General features: G+C 59.2%; 1 protein-coding gene across 1 annotated transcript; it reads left to right on the forward strand.

Annotated features, from left to right (window-relative positions):
• The first annotated feature begins 5,642 nt into the window (after window positions 1–5,642).
• On the forward strand, window positions 5,643–13,017 carry AGT (angiotensinogen). The gene is made up of 4 exons (XM_047088593.1): window positions 5,643–6,474; window positions 10,071–10,338; window positions 11,927–12,071; window positions 12,826–13,017. Exons 1-4 carry the CDS (start codon window positions 5,643–5,645, stop codon window positions 13,015–13,017), a joined length of 1,437 nt encoding a protein of 478 aa, XP_046944549.1.
• Window positions 13,018–15,161: the final 2,144 nt, after the last annotated feature.

A 15,161-nucleotide genomic window follows, 5' to 3' on the forward strand; every position in this document is an offset into this window, starting at 1 on the left:
TCAGTGAAGGAAACTCGTGCCCGTCGGCAAGGGTGAGCTGATTAGCAGACTGCCCTCCGAGACCTGGGAGGCTCCACAGGCAGGAGTCTGAGAGCTACTCAGACGTCTGGTCACCTCCTGATGCAACGTGGGGGATGAGTAGAAGGGGGGGGTTGCATTAAAGGGGAGAGCCAGGACAGAGACCACACAGGCTGTGGTTCTGTCTCCCTACCAGTCCAGGCACCAGAGGACTTAAGAAGGTTAGAAGAAGGTGCTCTAGGGCATAGTTGGCAGGATCTAAGGGTGGTGGTCTTGGGAGGCCCCTTCCGGTTCTATGGTCCCGTGATTCAGCTCTTCATGCCTTAATGTACCCACTGTTTGGGGCCATTTTGAAAGAATACAGTGAAACCAATTTTATACATATTTTGGGTTCAGGGACCCTTCCCCAGACTTCACTAGTTTCATAAAAATGTGTGCACTATGGTTTGTCTAGACAGCAGATGTCCTCCTGCCCCTGAATACTGTGAAATATTTGCCGTCCTTTGGAGAGCTGGGCTAAGACTCATGATCGGAAATTGAACTTCAGGGGTGCGTCGGTTAAGCGTCCAACTTCGGCTCAGGTTATGACCTCGTAGTTCGTGAGTTCGAGCCCTGCATTGGGCTCTGTGCTGACAGCCCAGAGCCTGGAGCCTGCTTTGGATTCTGTGTCTCCCTCTCCCTCTGCCCCTTCCCCACTCGCACTCTGTATCTCTCTGTCTCTCAAAAATAAACAAGCATTAAAAAAAAAATTTTTTTTTTTAAGTCCGGCTTCATGGCACTCCTCTGCTTAGACATCTTCAGTCCCTCCCTCTTGTGGCATCGACTTTGACCTCTGAGCTGGTGTGCAGGCTCCAACCAGTGTCCTTTCTTTCCACGTCACTCGGTCACACGCCCCAGACCTGGGGGTGCATGTGTGTTTCGTCTTGGGCGGTTGGCTCCGATCCTGGAGAGTTTGGCCTGAAGCCCTGCATCCGGGGACACCCACGAAAGACTCGGCACCCTCGTGGTCCCTGGGGACAAGCACAGGAAGCAGCGGCAATTTTCTGTCACCCCTGCCCTCCCCTGTAGCACCTTAGGGCTGCACGCGTCCCCCAAACAGGCTCCACGCTTCCCCACCTCTGTTCCCATCGTATAAACCTCTAAAATCCCTTCCTCAGCTTCTAAGTCCAGCTTATTTACCCTTCAAGGCGTGACTGAAATGACATTTCTGCCTGAAACCTTCCCCAGTTTTAACGGATTGTTCCCTCCCGTGATCTGAAAGCTCTTTGTTGGTGCCTTTCCATCTGGCTGTATCATTGCTGGTGTCTAACCATCTCCCCAGCTAAATCACGAGTCTCTAGAAGGTGCTTCTGCTTGGTCGCGCGTTCCTCCCCCTGCCCGTCAGAGGGCCTCTCATGGAGCAGGTGCTAAAGGCTGCCTGAGCTGCTCAAGGCCATGGGGTCAGATGTCACCCCCAGGCTGCCCCTCCTTCCCCTGCCCACGGGGCCTCCAAGAGCACTCTTGGGGCCTCTTTGAAGCACGCCCCAAACAGGGCTCCGTCAGAAGGCTTGGGTTAGGGGCGCCTGGGTGGCTCGGTCGGTTGGGTGTCCGACTCTTGGTTTTGGCTCAGGTCACGAGCTCATGGTTTCGTGGGTTCGGTCCCCACTTGGGACTCTGTGGACAATGCGTAGCCTGCTTGGGATTCTTTGTCTCTCCCTCTCTCTCTGCCCTCTCCCACTCACGCCGTCTCTGTCTCTCTCAAAATAAATAAACTTTAAAAAAAAAGAGAGAGAGAGAGAGAAGGCTTGGGTGGCTGGCCTGGGGTTGCCAAGCCTCAGGGCAGAGACACATCACACCCCTACGTGGGACGCTCCTGTGCTCCGGACCTGCGGCCCCAGTGCAGGAAAACTTCAGTAAATGTGTAACTCGACGGCATTCCAGCTCGTCCTGTTCAGCAGTGAAAGTGTGTTATCGATCACCCTGACTTCCTGGAAGGAGCCCCTGCATGAGTCGCTCTGGCGCCTGTCCCCCAGCCCGGCCTGGCTGCCTGAGGCCCCCCCACCCCCACCGCTGGGCCAAGTGATGTCACCCCCCCCCCCTCCTCCCCAGCCTGGGCACAGAACGCTCTGGGAACGGCGCCGTCCCCACCCCTCCCATATAAATAGGGCCTCCGCGGCCCTGCCAGGGGAAGAGGCTGCCTCTGTTTGGGGGAACTAAAGGCGGAAGGTAAGCTGGGAGGCCCTCTCCTTACACACCCCTCCCTGTCTCTCTCGGGGCAGCTGAGTCATATGCAGGGGGGAGAAGCCGGTGGGGGGCCTCTGTGGGGAGGTGAAAAGAGCTGCTGAGGGCCAGAAGCCAGGGGTCCCTGCAGCACGGGGACATCACCACGGAAGACTCACACACAGGCTGCCTTTCCCCTCCTGTCACAGCAGACATCCAGACGTGGGGGCTGTCCTCTCCCTCAGCACACCCCAGCTCCCATCAGAGGAGCCGTGCCTCCCCGGCAGAAGGGAAGAGAGTGGCCGGGTCCTCCTGCCGCCCATGAGCGGGGCTGGCGGGCCTCAGGGGCTGGCACAGGAGCAGAGTCATGGTGGCCTAGAGCCCCCTGGGTCCCCTGCCAGCAGAAGGAAGAGCAAACTTGCCGTGTAGGTGGCGGAGCTGGGGGAGGCTGACTCAGTTGGCCCCCGGGGCCGCGTCCCCACGGGGCTCCGATGAGGAGTGGCCGGCGTCTGACTCCCCGCCCCTCCCTCGAGGCAGCGCCGTCTCTGCGTTCAAGGCTGTGTTCTGTGCACTCATCACGCGGTACCCCCGAGCCTCGGGTGGCTCGGCCGTAAAATGGGACAAATGGCAATGCCTGGCCTTCCCTGCTCCTGAACCAGGGCGTAGGTAAATCGAAAGAGCTCATCTAATGTGAGAGTGCTTTCTAAACTTTAGGATGAACTAGAAAGACAAAGTCTTATTGTTTTGTTCAAGAGGCACTACAGATCGGTGCTGAAGCGCCTGGGTTTGAATCCTAGTTCTGTCTCTCCGACAGAACTGCGTGACCTGTGTGGCCTAGAGCAAATCACCCGACCTCCTCTGCAAACCAGCGGTAAGTGCTCCATTTGACAATGATGTACCGAGTACCTACGAGGTCCCAGGCGCATTTCTGGGACCGCGGTGTCTATGCATCAGCGAACAAAACCGAGCGAGGACCCCGCGCTCATGGGGTTTGCTTTCATGTGCAAAGGGACAGAACAGAAAACGGAAAAAGTAAACAGATACATGCTGCAGAGGGTTACAGGGTGATCGGCGCTAAGGGAAAAGGAAGTAAAGCAGGATCAGCGAGCCCAGAGTGTCAGGCGTGGCGGGGGACGGTTGCGGTGTGAAACGCGGGGTCAAGGAAGCCCCAGCAGGATGAGACGAGTCTATGGAAAGCCCTAGAACACCGCCCGGCAATGATAAGCATTGTATTAGTGTCGGTTGCCGATCTCACCATTTCATCAGGCCACGGAACCACGAGGAGGAGTCGGGATACCTGGAGGAGGGGAGGGGAGAGGGAGGCTGAGGGGGAGGGTGGTGGAGGAGGGGAGAATCATAGGCTCCTGCTGCGTGCTGACTTAGGACCAGCCGGGGCAGCAGCAACTGATGCCAGCTGAGAGCAACGACAGTGATCCATGAAATTGCTCCCCCCCCGCCCCCCGCCACCACCAGACGGTGCCGAGACGAGACGGTGCAGGAGGGGTGGAGCAGGGAGGGGGCTGTGCTTACCTGCCCGGCCCCAACCCTGGACGGGGTGCCTGTTACTGCAAGATTTCTCCGGCACTCTGCTTTCCGCAAGCTTTCCTGATAACTCAGTGTGGTCCAGCTTTTTTTTTTTTTTTTTTTTAATTTATTTTTTTTGAAGGGGTGGGGAGGGGCAGAGAGAGAGAATCCCAAGCAGATTCCATGTCGTCAGCGTGGAGCCCGACTCGGGGCTCGATCCTATGAGCCGTGAGATGGTGACCCGAGCCGAGACCGAGAGTCGGACGCTTGACTGACTGAGCCGCTGACAGGCTGACGGCAGAGAGCCCGACGCGGGGCTCGAACTCACGAACCTCGAGATCCTGCCCTGAGCCGATGTCGGACGCTCAACCAACTGAGCCACCCAAGTGCCCCTGTGTGTGCTAGTTTTGTATTCCAAACTGGTTTACCGCCTACCCTGGGGCCAAGGGGCCTCCAAGAGACCGGCGGTCTGGTCCACGTTTGGTGTTCGAGGGGAAAACTTACAGCCAGGGGCACGTGAATCTATGACTTTGCTTAGGGGCCATATCAAAGCCCCACAGACTGGGTCACTTAATAGAGATGTTATCTCACGATTCTGGCGGCTACCCATCTGAGATGAAGGTGTCAGCGGGGCTGGCTTCTTCGGAGCCTCTCTCCTTGGCCTCTAGATAGGTGGCCATCCTCAGTCTGTACAGTGTCTTCCCTCTGGATGTGTCTGTGTCTTAATCTCCTCTCTCTTTTTTTTTAAGTTTATTTATTTATTTTTGATGGCGGCGGGGAGAGTGCGCAAGCAGAGGGTGGGGCATAGAGAGAGAGAGAGAGAGTGAGAATCCATGGAGCCCAATGTGGGGCTCAAACTCACGAACCGTGAGGTCATAACCTGAGACGAGATCAAGAGTCGGTCTTAACCGACTGAGCCACCCAGGCGCCCCTGAATCTCCCCTTCTTAGAAGGACACCAGTCAGATTGGGGTAGGTCCCACCCCGATGACCTCATTTTGCCTAAATTACCTCTTTATGTCTCCAAGTATAGTACATTTTGAGGGACTGGGATTTCAACAAATAGCTTAAAACATTTTTTGCCTTAATATCATGATACGTTATTGCCGAAAGTGGTCCCTTAAACGTCAGCTTGAGTGTTTCCATATTAGTCTCTATTAAACATCTAATTATTGATGGAGGCAGAAGATCAGCGATTAACATAACGTAAAATTAATATCAGCCCCCCATATATCCTTGGAGAGAAGTGCTTCCAGTATTTTGTGAAAACGCCTGTGACCATTTTTCCTTGATTTCACGGACGATTTCCTATTTCTGTTTAAACTCTCCAGAGGTCTTAATCCCAAGACATCCCCACCGCTATAAAAATTAGACAAAACAACCGGGGCGCCTGGGTGGCTCAGTCGGTCGGGCGTCCGACTTCGGCTCGGGTCACGATCTCGCGGCCCCTTGAGTTCGAGCCCCGCGTCGGGCTCTGCGCTGACAGCTCGGAGCCTGGAGCCTGCTTCGGATTCTGTGTCTCCCTCTCTCTCTCTCTCTCTGCCCCTCCCCCGTTCATGCTCTGTCTCTCTCTGTCTCAAAAATAAATAGACGTTAAAAGAAAAATGTAAACATTAGACACAACAAAACACGAAGCCCACCCCAAAATAAGCCCCGTGAGAGCGCAGCCCAGCCCACAGCGGCGTTTTGCACCTGCGCGGTGTCTTCCCCAGAGCTTTGAAATTTACCACTTCTCTTCGACGTGTGTAGACTTGGATAGATTTCTCCTGGACTGAACGATCGCAGGGAATATTGGAACGGCTAAAAGTCTGGCTAGAGGGCACCTCCACACCGAGTAGAACTGTCACCCTTGACAAGAGGACATTTTTGCAGGGTCCGCGGAAGTGAGCGCCCCCGTCAGCGATGGCTCCTGCTGGTGCGAGCCTGAGGGCCGCCGTCCTCTGCCTCCTGGCCTGGGCCGGCCTCGCCGCTGCCGACCGGGTGTACATACACCCCTTTCACCTCCTCGTCTACAGCGAGAGCAGCTGTGAGCAGCTGGAGAAGTCCAACGCGGAGGCGCCCAAAGAGCCGACCTTCACACCGGTCCCCATTCAGGCCAAGACAACCCCTGTGGACGAGGAGGCCCTCCGAGAGCAGCTCGTGCTGGCCACCGAGGGGCTGGAGGAGGAAGACAGGCTGAGGGCGGCGAAGGTGGGGATCATGCTCAACTTCTTGGGCTTCCACATGTACAGGATGCTGAGTGAGTCGTGGAGCACGGCCAGCGGGGCGGCCATCCTGTCCCCAACGGCTCTCTTTGGCACCCTGGCCTCTTTCTATTTGGGCGCCCTGGACCCCACGGCCAGCAGACTACAGGCGTTCCTGGGCGTCCCCGGGGAGGATCAGGGCTGCACGTCCCGGCTGGACGGCCACAAGGTCCTCTCTGCCCTGCACACCATCCAGGGCCTTCTGGTCGCCCAGGGTGGGGCCAGCGGCCAGCCCAGACTGCTCCTCTCCACGGTGGTGGGCCTGTTCACAGCCCCCGGCCTGCGCCTGAAGGAGCCATTTGTGCGGGGCCTGGCTCCCTTTGCCCCCATCACCCTCGAGCGCTCTCTGGACTTGTCCACGGACCCAGATCTTGCTGCCGAGAAGATCAACGCGTTCATGCAGGCAGTGACGGGGTGGAAAATGAACAGCCCCCTGTCAGGAGTCGGCCCAGGCAGCACCCTACTTTTCAACACCTATGTCCGCTTCCAAGGTAAGGCAAACCCTGCGGGTGGGGTGGGCTCTACCCCCGGGCCGGTTCCAAAGGGTGACAGTTCCCTGCGTCTGTGGCTGTAATGCCCAACATTTCAGCTCAGCAAGGGCCAGGCCTTGGAGAAGGGCAGGGTGGCGCATGTGAGGGAGCACCCAGGAGTCACTCTCGAGGAGGCAGAACTATCGGCCCACCTACCTGCTGCCCTACTCTGTGCAGCTACTAAAGTAAATCCTTCTACTTTTCTCATTCAATCCCCTGGCCGTGTGGTGGAGAGGTGTTACTGCCCCTAGAGGAAAAAACAACAACGCGGTGGCCTCCTCAAGAAGGCACAGGCACGAGCGGGTGTCCCAGGACCCAAGCCCCCACCTCCTGGCCCTGGGGCCCAGCTCTACGCTCAGGAGGGAGGGGTTCCTGTCTCTTGAGAAGGTCAATGTCCATGTAAACATAGCCCGTTTGTTTGCTTAAATCCCTTTCATGTTGGGAGGGGCCATTACTCCCTCCTCCCCCGCAAAAAAATCCCTACGAAGACAGTTCGCTCATTCAATATATAGTCACGGAAGAGGTTCACATGCAAACTCCCCGAGTGGGGCGTCTCCGAGGGGCCAGGCAGGAAGAACGCACAGGTCCCGACCCCAGGTTGCCTATTCGAGCCTCAGCAGGGCAGCTAGGTCCCACAGGCGAATGCCCAGGCTACAGAGCTGCAGATAAAAGTGCCCGAGGAAGGTATCTGGGGGGGCTGAGCACCCAGAGGAGGGAGGGTCACTGGGCAAGAGGACAGAGGCCTGGGGGCGGCTCGGGGAGCGGGGCTGCAGTGGAGAAGAACAAACATGTGAGCAAAGGCTAGCGAGTTCGGGGCCAGGAACCAGGGCAAGGGCGGCTCTGTTTGGCCAGAGCTGGGAGTGAGCGAGCGTGGCTGGTGCAAGGCGGGGCCGGAAAGACGGGCCGGGTTCCGACTTGGAATCTGACGTTGGGAAGGCTGGCGGGTGTTGGAGCGGGCAAAGCGTTCTGTTCAGAGGTCGCCCAGGCGGCCTGTGCCATGTGCACTGAAGGCAGGGTGGGTGGGTGGCTGGGGGACTCCCGGGAAGGCTGCTCAACGGGGCAGGCAAACCCTCCCGGGAGCACACGCTAAGGTAGTGACTCCGCAAACTGAGGGGCCGGGGAGGGTGCGTTTGCGAGCCAAGCGAGCAAGCAGCCAAACCGGAGCCAGAGAGAGAGAGAGAGAGAGAGAGAGAGAGAGAGGTTTAACAGAGCATGGCTACTTTGTTACTCTGAAAACATTCTGGAAGCCTGTAAACCGCAAGGGGGAAGGACCTCCAGCCTGTTCTGGGTGCAGGAGGAAGACGGCAGACCCTGGAATGCTCAGGTCCCAGTGCTCACAGGTCGTGGGAACAGAGTCCAGCACTGGGGCCATCCAGCTGAGCGGGGGGCCGGGGGGGGCGCCACCCCCCACGGAGGACAGAGGGGACTCGTGGGCTCAGCTCGCCATTCCTAAGAGGGGCCCCAGGAGGAGAGCTCACTGAGGAAGTCGTGCCCCCAAAAGGCGAAGCTAGAGAGCCGCAGGTGCCAGAAACGGGGACTCGTTCTGGAAAAGCCCCCGTGCACGCGTTCACATGATGGGGCTGGACAAGAGGGGAGCGAGGAAAACCACGAAGAGAAAAGCAGAACCGCGCTCAGGACTCCGACGCCCTGGATGGTCACCCAGCCCCACCACATCCCCGCTTCTGATTCTCCCTCCCTGACCTTTCTGTGCCTCAGTTTCCATCCAACAGAGACGCACCTGTCCGCCGCGGCGCGTCCACTTACGTCTTGGGAGCTCTGTGTTCCCCTTTGGCGATGACGTTCTATTACCGTGCGTGACCTGAGCGGAGGTCAGGTGCACGTTCCCAACTGGCGAGCACTTGGGGGCTGGGAGCCCGCGAGCTCCAGGGGGCGCCCTTTGCCCAGGCCCTGCTGTCATCCCAAGCTGGGTGCTGGCCCTGACAGGTTCCACGACGCCAGCTGACTTAACCTTGAGGGATTTACTTAACCTCTGGACGAGGACGGGGTGCTGTGCTTTTCAGATGAGCAGACGGGACCGGGCAGCCGCCTCCGGTGCAGAGTCTCACGTCTTTCTGTCTTGGTGGGAAAAGAGTCAGTCCTTTCTTCCCCTGAACTAACGAGTCCCCTGCCAGGCCTGGGGGAGCCTGGGAGGAAGGACATCACGGCTTGTCGCTCCTGTCTCCCCAAGGCCCGACTACAAAGGGGGAGGGAGAGGCTGGGTCTGGCGGTCCCTTCTTGCCAGACCCAGGCCCTGGGAAGGCACCCTTGTCCTTTCAGCCCCCGCCCCTCCACTTCGGAGACCTCTGTTCCCAGAAAAGGGAGCCGTGGCTTTTGAAGCTGCCTTTACTCAGACCCCCAGCTGCTCTGTGACAGACTCACCCTTACCCTCCCCTCTTTCCCCCAGAAACAACCCCGACGTGGGCCACTCACGGTGACCGAGGAGACTGCAGGGGGGAGGGGCTGTGCCAGGGGCTCCGGTCACAGGGAGGCCCCCAGGGACAGGGCCTTCGGCAGGCGTCCGTCCTGTCTCCCAGGACAGCTGAGCCGGGTGGCAGCTCGGTTCCGCCACCACGTGCACAGCCCTGCGGGAGCGAGGGCACCAGGGAGGGTTCACCGCTCGCCGGCGAGGCCCGGTGCCGGCTTGCACGGAGCGCCTCTGCTCAGAGCCACTGGTCACGCCGGGTCGTAGGGGTGTCCCTGGCAGCACAGGGGCCCGAGACGGGTAGCCTTCGTGACAGGAGGTGTGTGCTCAGCTCCGCGTCCTAGGACTTGAGAAAGGGAGTCTCTGTCACCGCCGGCCCTGCTCGCGGGCTGGAGAGCGAGCGTGCACTGGGGGCGTGTCGGGCCGTGACCCTATTCTGGATGACGCGGTGATGGTGGATACAGGTCACTGCACGTCTGTCCAGACCCGGAGAATGTACGGCCCTGCTGTCAACCACGGGTGCTGGGTCATGACGATGTGTCCGTGTCGCTTCATCAGCGTCAATGGATGTCCCGCCCTGGTGGGGGTGTCGGTGGGGCGGGAGGCTGTGCCTGTCGGGGGAGTGGGGGGGGTGAAGAACACGGGAAATCTCTATACCTTCCTCTAGCTTTTGCTGTGAACCCAACAATTGAATTTGTCTTAAAAAAAAAGAAAAAGAAAAAGAAAGTGAGCACGGCAGCCCACAGGCTTTGGGCCAGGGTAGATCTGGGGTGAGTGAGTCACTCAGTCGTGGTGGAAGGTGCCTCCATTCTCCGCCTTCCTTTGTGGGCCTTAAGGCGACAGGTCTAAAGTCCCAGGGTGGCACCTGGCAGGTGCAACGTCTTCACCGCTGGCGGCTGGCGTCACCGCAGTGATCTTGCAGGAGGAGGACTTGAACGGGCCCCTGGGGCCGTGGGGCTGGTGATGCGCTGGGCGGGGAGAATGCCCCCCTGCCCGGGCCGCGCCTTGCCTCCGGGATCTGCCCTCCAGGCCTCGCCCCCCCCCACCCCTGCTCAGCGGCGCCCCGCCCCGAGCCCACCCACCTGCCCCTGCCCCAGCTGACCCTTCCCCTCTTGTCTCCCATCCGGGTCCGCAGGAAAGCTGAAGGGGTTCTCCCTGCTGGAGGGGCTCCAGGAGTTCTGGGTGGACAACACCACGGCAGTGCCCGTCCCCATGCTCTCGGGCACGGGCACCTTCCAGCACTGGAGCGACGCCCAGAACAACATCTCCGTGACCCGCGTGCCCCTGGGCAGGAGCGCCTGCCTGCTGTTGGTGCAGCCGCAATGCATGTCGGGCCTGCAGCAGGTGGAAACCCTCAGCTTCCAGCACAACTTCTTGACGTGGCTGAAGAATCTCTCTCCCCGGTACGGCTCCCGGGAAACCGCCGGCACCTCTGGGGCTGCTCCCCCTGGAAGCGGGGGGGGGGGTGTGGAGGCGGGAGGGGGTGTGGGGTGAGCAGGGGTGGGCCGGGCGGCCCCTGCTGTTGTGGGCTGGAGGGCCTGGGCATCCCCCCATCACCCCTCCAGCCATCCACTGACGTGGCTCTCGGTTTACCGGCTTCTTCCGGGAGCACGAGCGGGGAGCACGCCTTCCTCGGCTTGTGCTCACCCGCTGGTTTTGGATGCCCGCGTTTCAATCTGCCCCTTTTGACGCCACCCCCCGCCAGCCCCGTCCCCCCCCAACACACACAATCTGCTGCAGACCAAGAGCTTTTGGGGGGCCGACTTCCCAGAAGGGTTCGTACCCTTCCGAGAGACCCGGGGGAGGGGCTTTCTCGCGAAGCTGACCTTGACCCCACAGGCCCCCTGGTTTGCTCCACTCCTGCGGTGGGGAAGAAAGCAATTCTCCGCTGGGGGCGCTACACTTGACCTACCACCCAGGCGCAGGGCAGTGGGGTTCGGAAATCTGCCCGGAGACAGGCACTCGGGGAGGGGGGAGGCAGTGGCCTCCTGAGGTCAGCTCTCCTTTCTAGATCATTTTTGGTTGTGGTGGTTGGTAAACGCCTAACATTTACCACGTGACCCATCTTTTAGGTACACGGCTCAGGGGCACGGAGCACATCCACGCTGTTGCGTGGCCCTTACCGCCACCCATCCCCAGGATCTTTCCCTCTTCCCAGACTGGAACTCTGACCCCATTAAACACTAACTCTCCATTCCCCCTCCCCCCGCCCCTGGCCGCCACCTTTCTACTTCCGGTCTCTGAATGTGTCTATCCTAGGACCTCAGAGGAGTGAAGGCATACGGTATTTGTCCTTTTGTGACTGGCTTATTTCCCTTAGCATCTTGTCCCCAGGGTTCACCCACGTTGCGGCCTGCGTCAGAATTTCCTTCCTCCTTGAGGCTAACATTCCATTATACGGATGGACCGTGCTTTGTGTATCTTTTCATCCATCAGTGGACACTTGGGCCGCTTCCACCTTTTGGCTATCGTGAATAATGCTACTAGGGACATGGGTCCACTGTCACCTCTTGTGAGGGTTTGGTACGTCACTGGAAACATCCATGGGCTCTCAGGGATGCCAAAGGAAGGTCAACTGAGCTGATGTTAAGGAACGTGCCCACCACTGAGAGTGACAGGACATCCCTCCTATCTCTCTCTCCCCACCCCCCCCCCCACGGTGGGGGGTTTCTATGTCAAGAACACCACTGAAAGGTAGCTAGTAAGACAGGATGCATCATTTCAGAGAATAGCATTTTAAAGTTCTCCAGGTGATACACCTTCAGTGCAGCCAACCTAAACCCAGAATGGAAGCATAGACTGTCCACAAACACCCAGAGAGCACCGCTGTTAAATGTATGCCCTTCTCACCGTACTCCCAAGGACACGGAAGTTTCTTGTTACGTTTGCTGCTGACAAACTTTCCCCAAGATGGCCTAGCCGGGTGAGGGGGGCCCAGGGCCTCACGGTGGGGGCCACCGGGACCTCCCTAAGTGTGTGTCACCCTCCCAGGGCCATCCGCCTGACCATGCCCCAGCTGACACTGCAAGGCTCCTATGACCTTCAGGACCTGCTGGCCCAGGCCAGGCTGCCCACCCTGCTGGGCGCGGAGGCGAACCTGGGCAAAATCAGCGACGACCAGCTCAGAGTCGGAAAGGTACCGTGCGGGAGGTGTCTGTCTGTGTCGGAGCGGATTCCGTGGGTTCGCAGGGTGGGAGGCGTGGACAGGAGGGACACAGGGGGAGCTCCCGGGAGGCGGGCGGGGTAGGAGAGGAGAGCACGGCCAGGTAAGTGTGCACCCAGGGTGGGAGAGAAGTGACCAGAGCCTTCTAGGGCTTTCTGGGGACAGGTGGAGAGCAGCGAACCCTTCCCCACCCTGTGTTCTATGGCTCTGCCCAGCCTGGCCTAGCCTCAGGGTCCCTCCCAGATCCTACAGCAGGGCCAGGACTTGGGCCACGACAGTGAGTGCCCCTAGGCCCAGTGCCAGCCCTGCCAGAGGGCCGCCTGCTTCAGGGAAACGCTCAGCGGTAGGCAGACTGTGGCTCTGCTGTCTGGAATGACGCACCTCTGCAGCGGGGCCGCCTGGACGCTCTGCTGGGGAGAAGAAGGGCTGCAGTTCTGGCCTTGGAGACCACTGTTTGGGGGGCACGAGCCCCTGTGCTACGTGAGTGGGATGAACCGAGCACAGGGGCCCGCAGCCGAGGGTCCGGGGTTTTGCCCTGGATGGCAACAGCAAGGTGGGAAGTGGAGGGACTCTGGGGAGGAGCTGTCAGGTGGGTTGGGCCGAGTGGGGGTCGTCTACACCGAGGGGCGGGGCGTGCACGGTCTGGAGAAACGCCCTCCAGCGACAGCACTACACAGCTGGGCCCCGAGGGCCTTCGGGAGCCGTCCCAACACCTGCTGCCTTGCAGGTGCTGAACAGCGTTCTTTTCGAACTAAAAGCAGACGAGGGAGAACAGCCCACGGAGTCCGCCCAGCAGCCTGACGGGCCCGAGGCCTTGGAGGTGACCCTCAACAGCCCGTTCCTATTCGCCATTTATGAGCAAGACTCCACCGCCCTCCACTTCCTGGGCCGCGTGGCCAACCCGCTGAGCGCGGCGTGAGGCCTGGGCCGCCACGGAGCCGCGGCTGTCACCGTGAGCAACAGGCACACAGTAACGCCGATTTGTCACCCGTCTTCCACTTTTCCTTCCAGTGAGTCAGTGCGGAACGGGAAGGAAGCTGTTTCTCCCTGGTAAACGTGGCACTGTGTATCATGAGCAGCGGAACCTTTGGGAAGAAGGCCTCCCGGGTTCTTAGGTTTATCTTGGGCCACGTGAAGGGGGGGGGGGCGGTGCCAAGAACCAGAGTTTATTAGCACAGGACGACTGTTCAGGAAAAAGTGCAAACAGACTTAAAACCGGTTCGTGAAACCAAAAACTGCTTTCCTTTTTATCAGAGAACAGAAATCGGGCTTTAAAATTATAGTTTTCACGGCCCTGGGTTTATACTCGGTTACGGAATACGAACGCACGACCTGCATACGGTCTCCACGATGCCTTAGTTTTTTGTTGGTTTCTTGGTTGTCTTCCCCAGGATGCTGTGATCTTGGAAAAACACAAGCGTCTGAATTTGTACTAGAATGTTAATACCACGGCTGGTCATCCCTTGTGTTCTTAATAAACGTCTTGTAACAATACGCAAAAGAGGAAAATTCTTTTCACTCTGCAGCAAAACAAATACATGCCATTTAGCTTAACAGACCGTACAAATGCTAAGTGAGTTCAAGGGCTTTGAGCCATATTTTGGATGGAACTTCCCTGGAAGGTGCGGGCCGGTACTTGGCCGTCATTTGGAGAGGTTTTAGATGATGCTTTATTCTGGACGCTTCCATCCCTAAATGGCAGATGGGCATGGGGGTGGGGGGGGTAGGCCCCATGCCGCGACACGCAGCTGCGAAGGAACGGGGCAGGTGGGCACCTCTTCCCTTCTGGGGACACAGGGTCGGATCGCTGCTCCCATCGCCCAGGGACTGGAAGACAGAGAAACGAATCCTTCCGTCTGCTGAGTGTCTCTGAGCGGGTTAGACGCCCGCGTTCCTAAGCTCGGGCGGGGACTGGGGAGGAGGTGGGCACCCGGAGGCCCACGCTGTTGCTGGTAACAGTGAAGACGCTTCCTGATGTGCACAAAGCCCCGTCTCCTCCTCCCTCCCACAGCTGCTGAAGTAACCAGGCAGGCTCCGTAATACGGTAACCACCGACGACGGCTGCTGGACAGTCACCGGGGGGGGGGGTAAGAGTGGGCATGACGATTTCAAAGGCGACCCAGTTCTTGCCGGTATGCGCGTTCAGAGGCGTAAGCAGAAGCATCCCGTGTTCTGCTTGAGCGGTGACTGCGCTGCCCACTGGTGCCCAGGCCCCGCCCACCCCCCTTCCTGGGCTTCGTAGCCACAGCCCAGGGCACCGTAGCCACAGTCCAGGGCGCTGGGGCCAACTGAGCACGTGCTATGAGAGGCAGGCCTGCTCCTCTGAGGCTCGGACCGCCACAGAACAGGAACGACGCCCTCCACGCCCCAGTGTCCCCCTCACGTTCCCAAGCGCCCTGCCAGACTGGAACGCAGCTCCCTGCTCTGATGTCAAGGTCAAGGGGACAGCTGGTCCCCCCCACCCCCCCTGCCCTTCTGCGGCGGTGGCAGGCACATGAGAGGCAGCATTGGTGGGTGCTCGGGAACGTGGGTGCCAGAGATGGGCGGGCTGAGCAGGAAGCCCAGATCCAACACGTGCTGGGACCCGGAGCAGGGGACATCGCCCCTCTGGGCCGCGCTGCCCTTCTGTGTAAAGTGGGAAATACCCGAACGAATAAAAGAGTAACAGCAACCATGTCAACGGCAGTCAGTCCACAGTGAAGTCAGGACCTCTACCCTGTCTGAAGTCCTGTTCCATAAACGTACAGCAGGCAAAGCGTCCTCCCCTGGAGCCTCCGGAGGGAGCACTGCCTGGCCAACACCTTGATTTTGGCCAGTGACAACCATCGTTGACTTCTGGCCTTAGAGCGGTCAGGGAATAAACTTGTGGCAATGTGCTATGGCGGCCAAAGGCAACACTCAGGCACGTCTCCTATCCGGCACCGCTGGGGGACCCTCAAGGCTCTCTCCCCACATTCCAACCTCTTCAAGAGCTGATGGTCCCCCCATCCATTAAAGAGGATCACTGGCCATACAGGGACCAGCTGGCACCTGGGGGGCGGAGGAGGTGAAATGTCCCAGGGG

The sequence above is a fragment of the Lynx rufus genome, unplaced genomic scaffold, assembly GCF_022079265.1.
Source record: "Lynx rufus isolate CCGP_SWC_20201006 ecotype Redwood Valley unplaced genomic scaffold, mLynRuf1.p SCAF_25, whole genome shotgun sequence".
NCBI classification, from domain to species: Eukaryota; Metazoa; Chordata; class Mammalia; order Carnivora; family Felidae; genus Lynx; species Lynx rufus.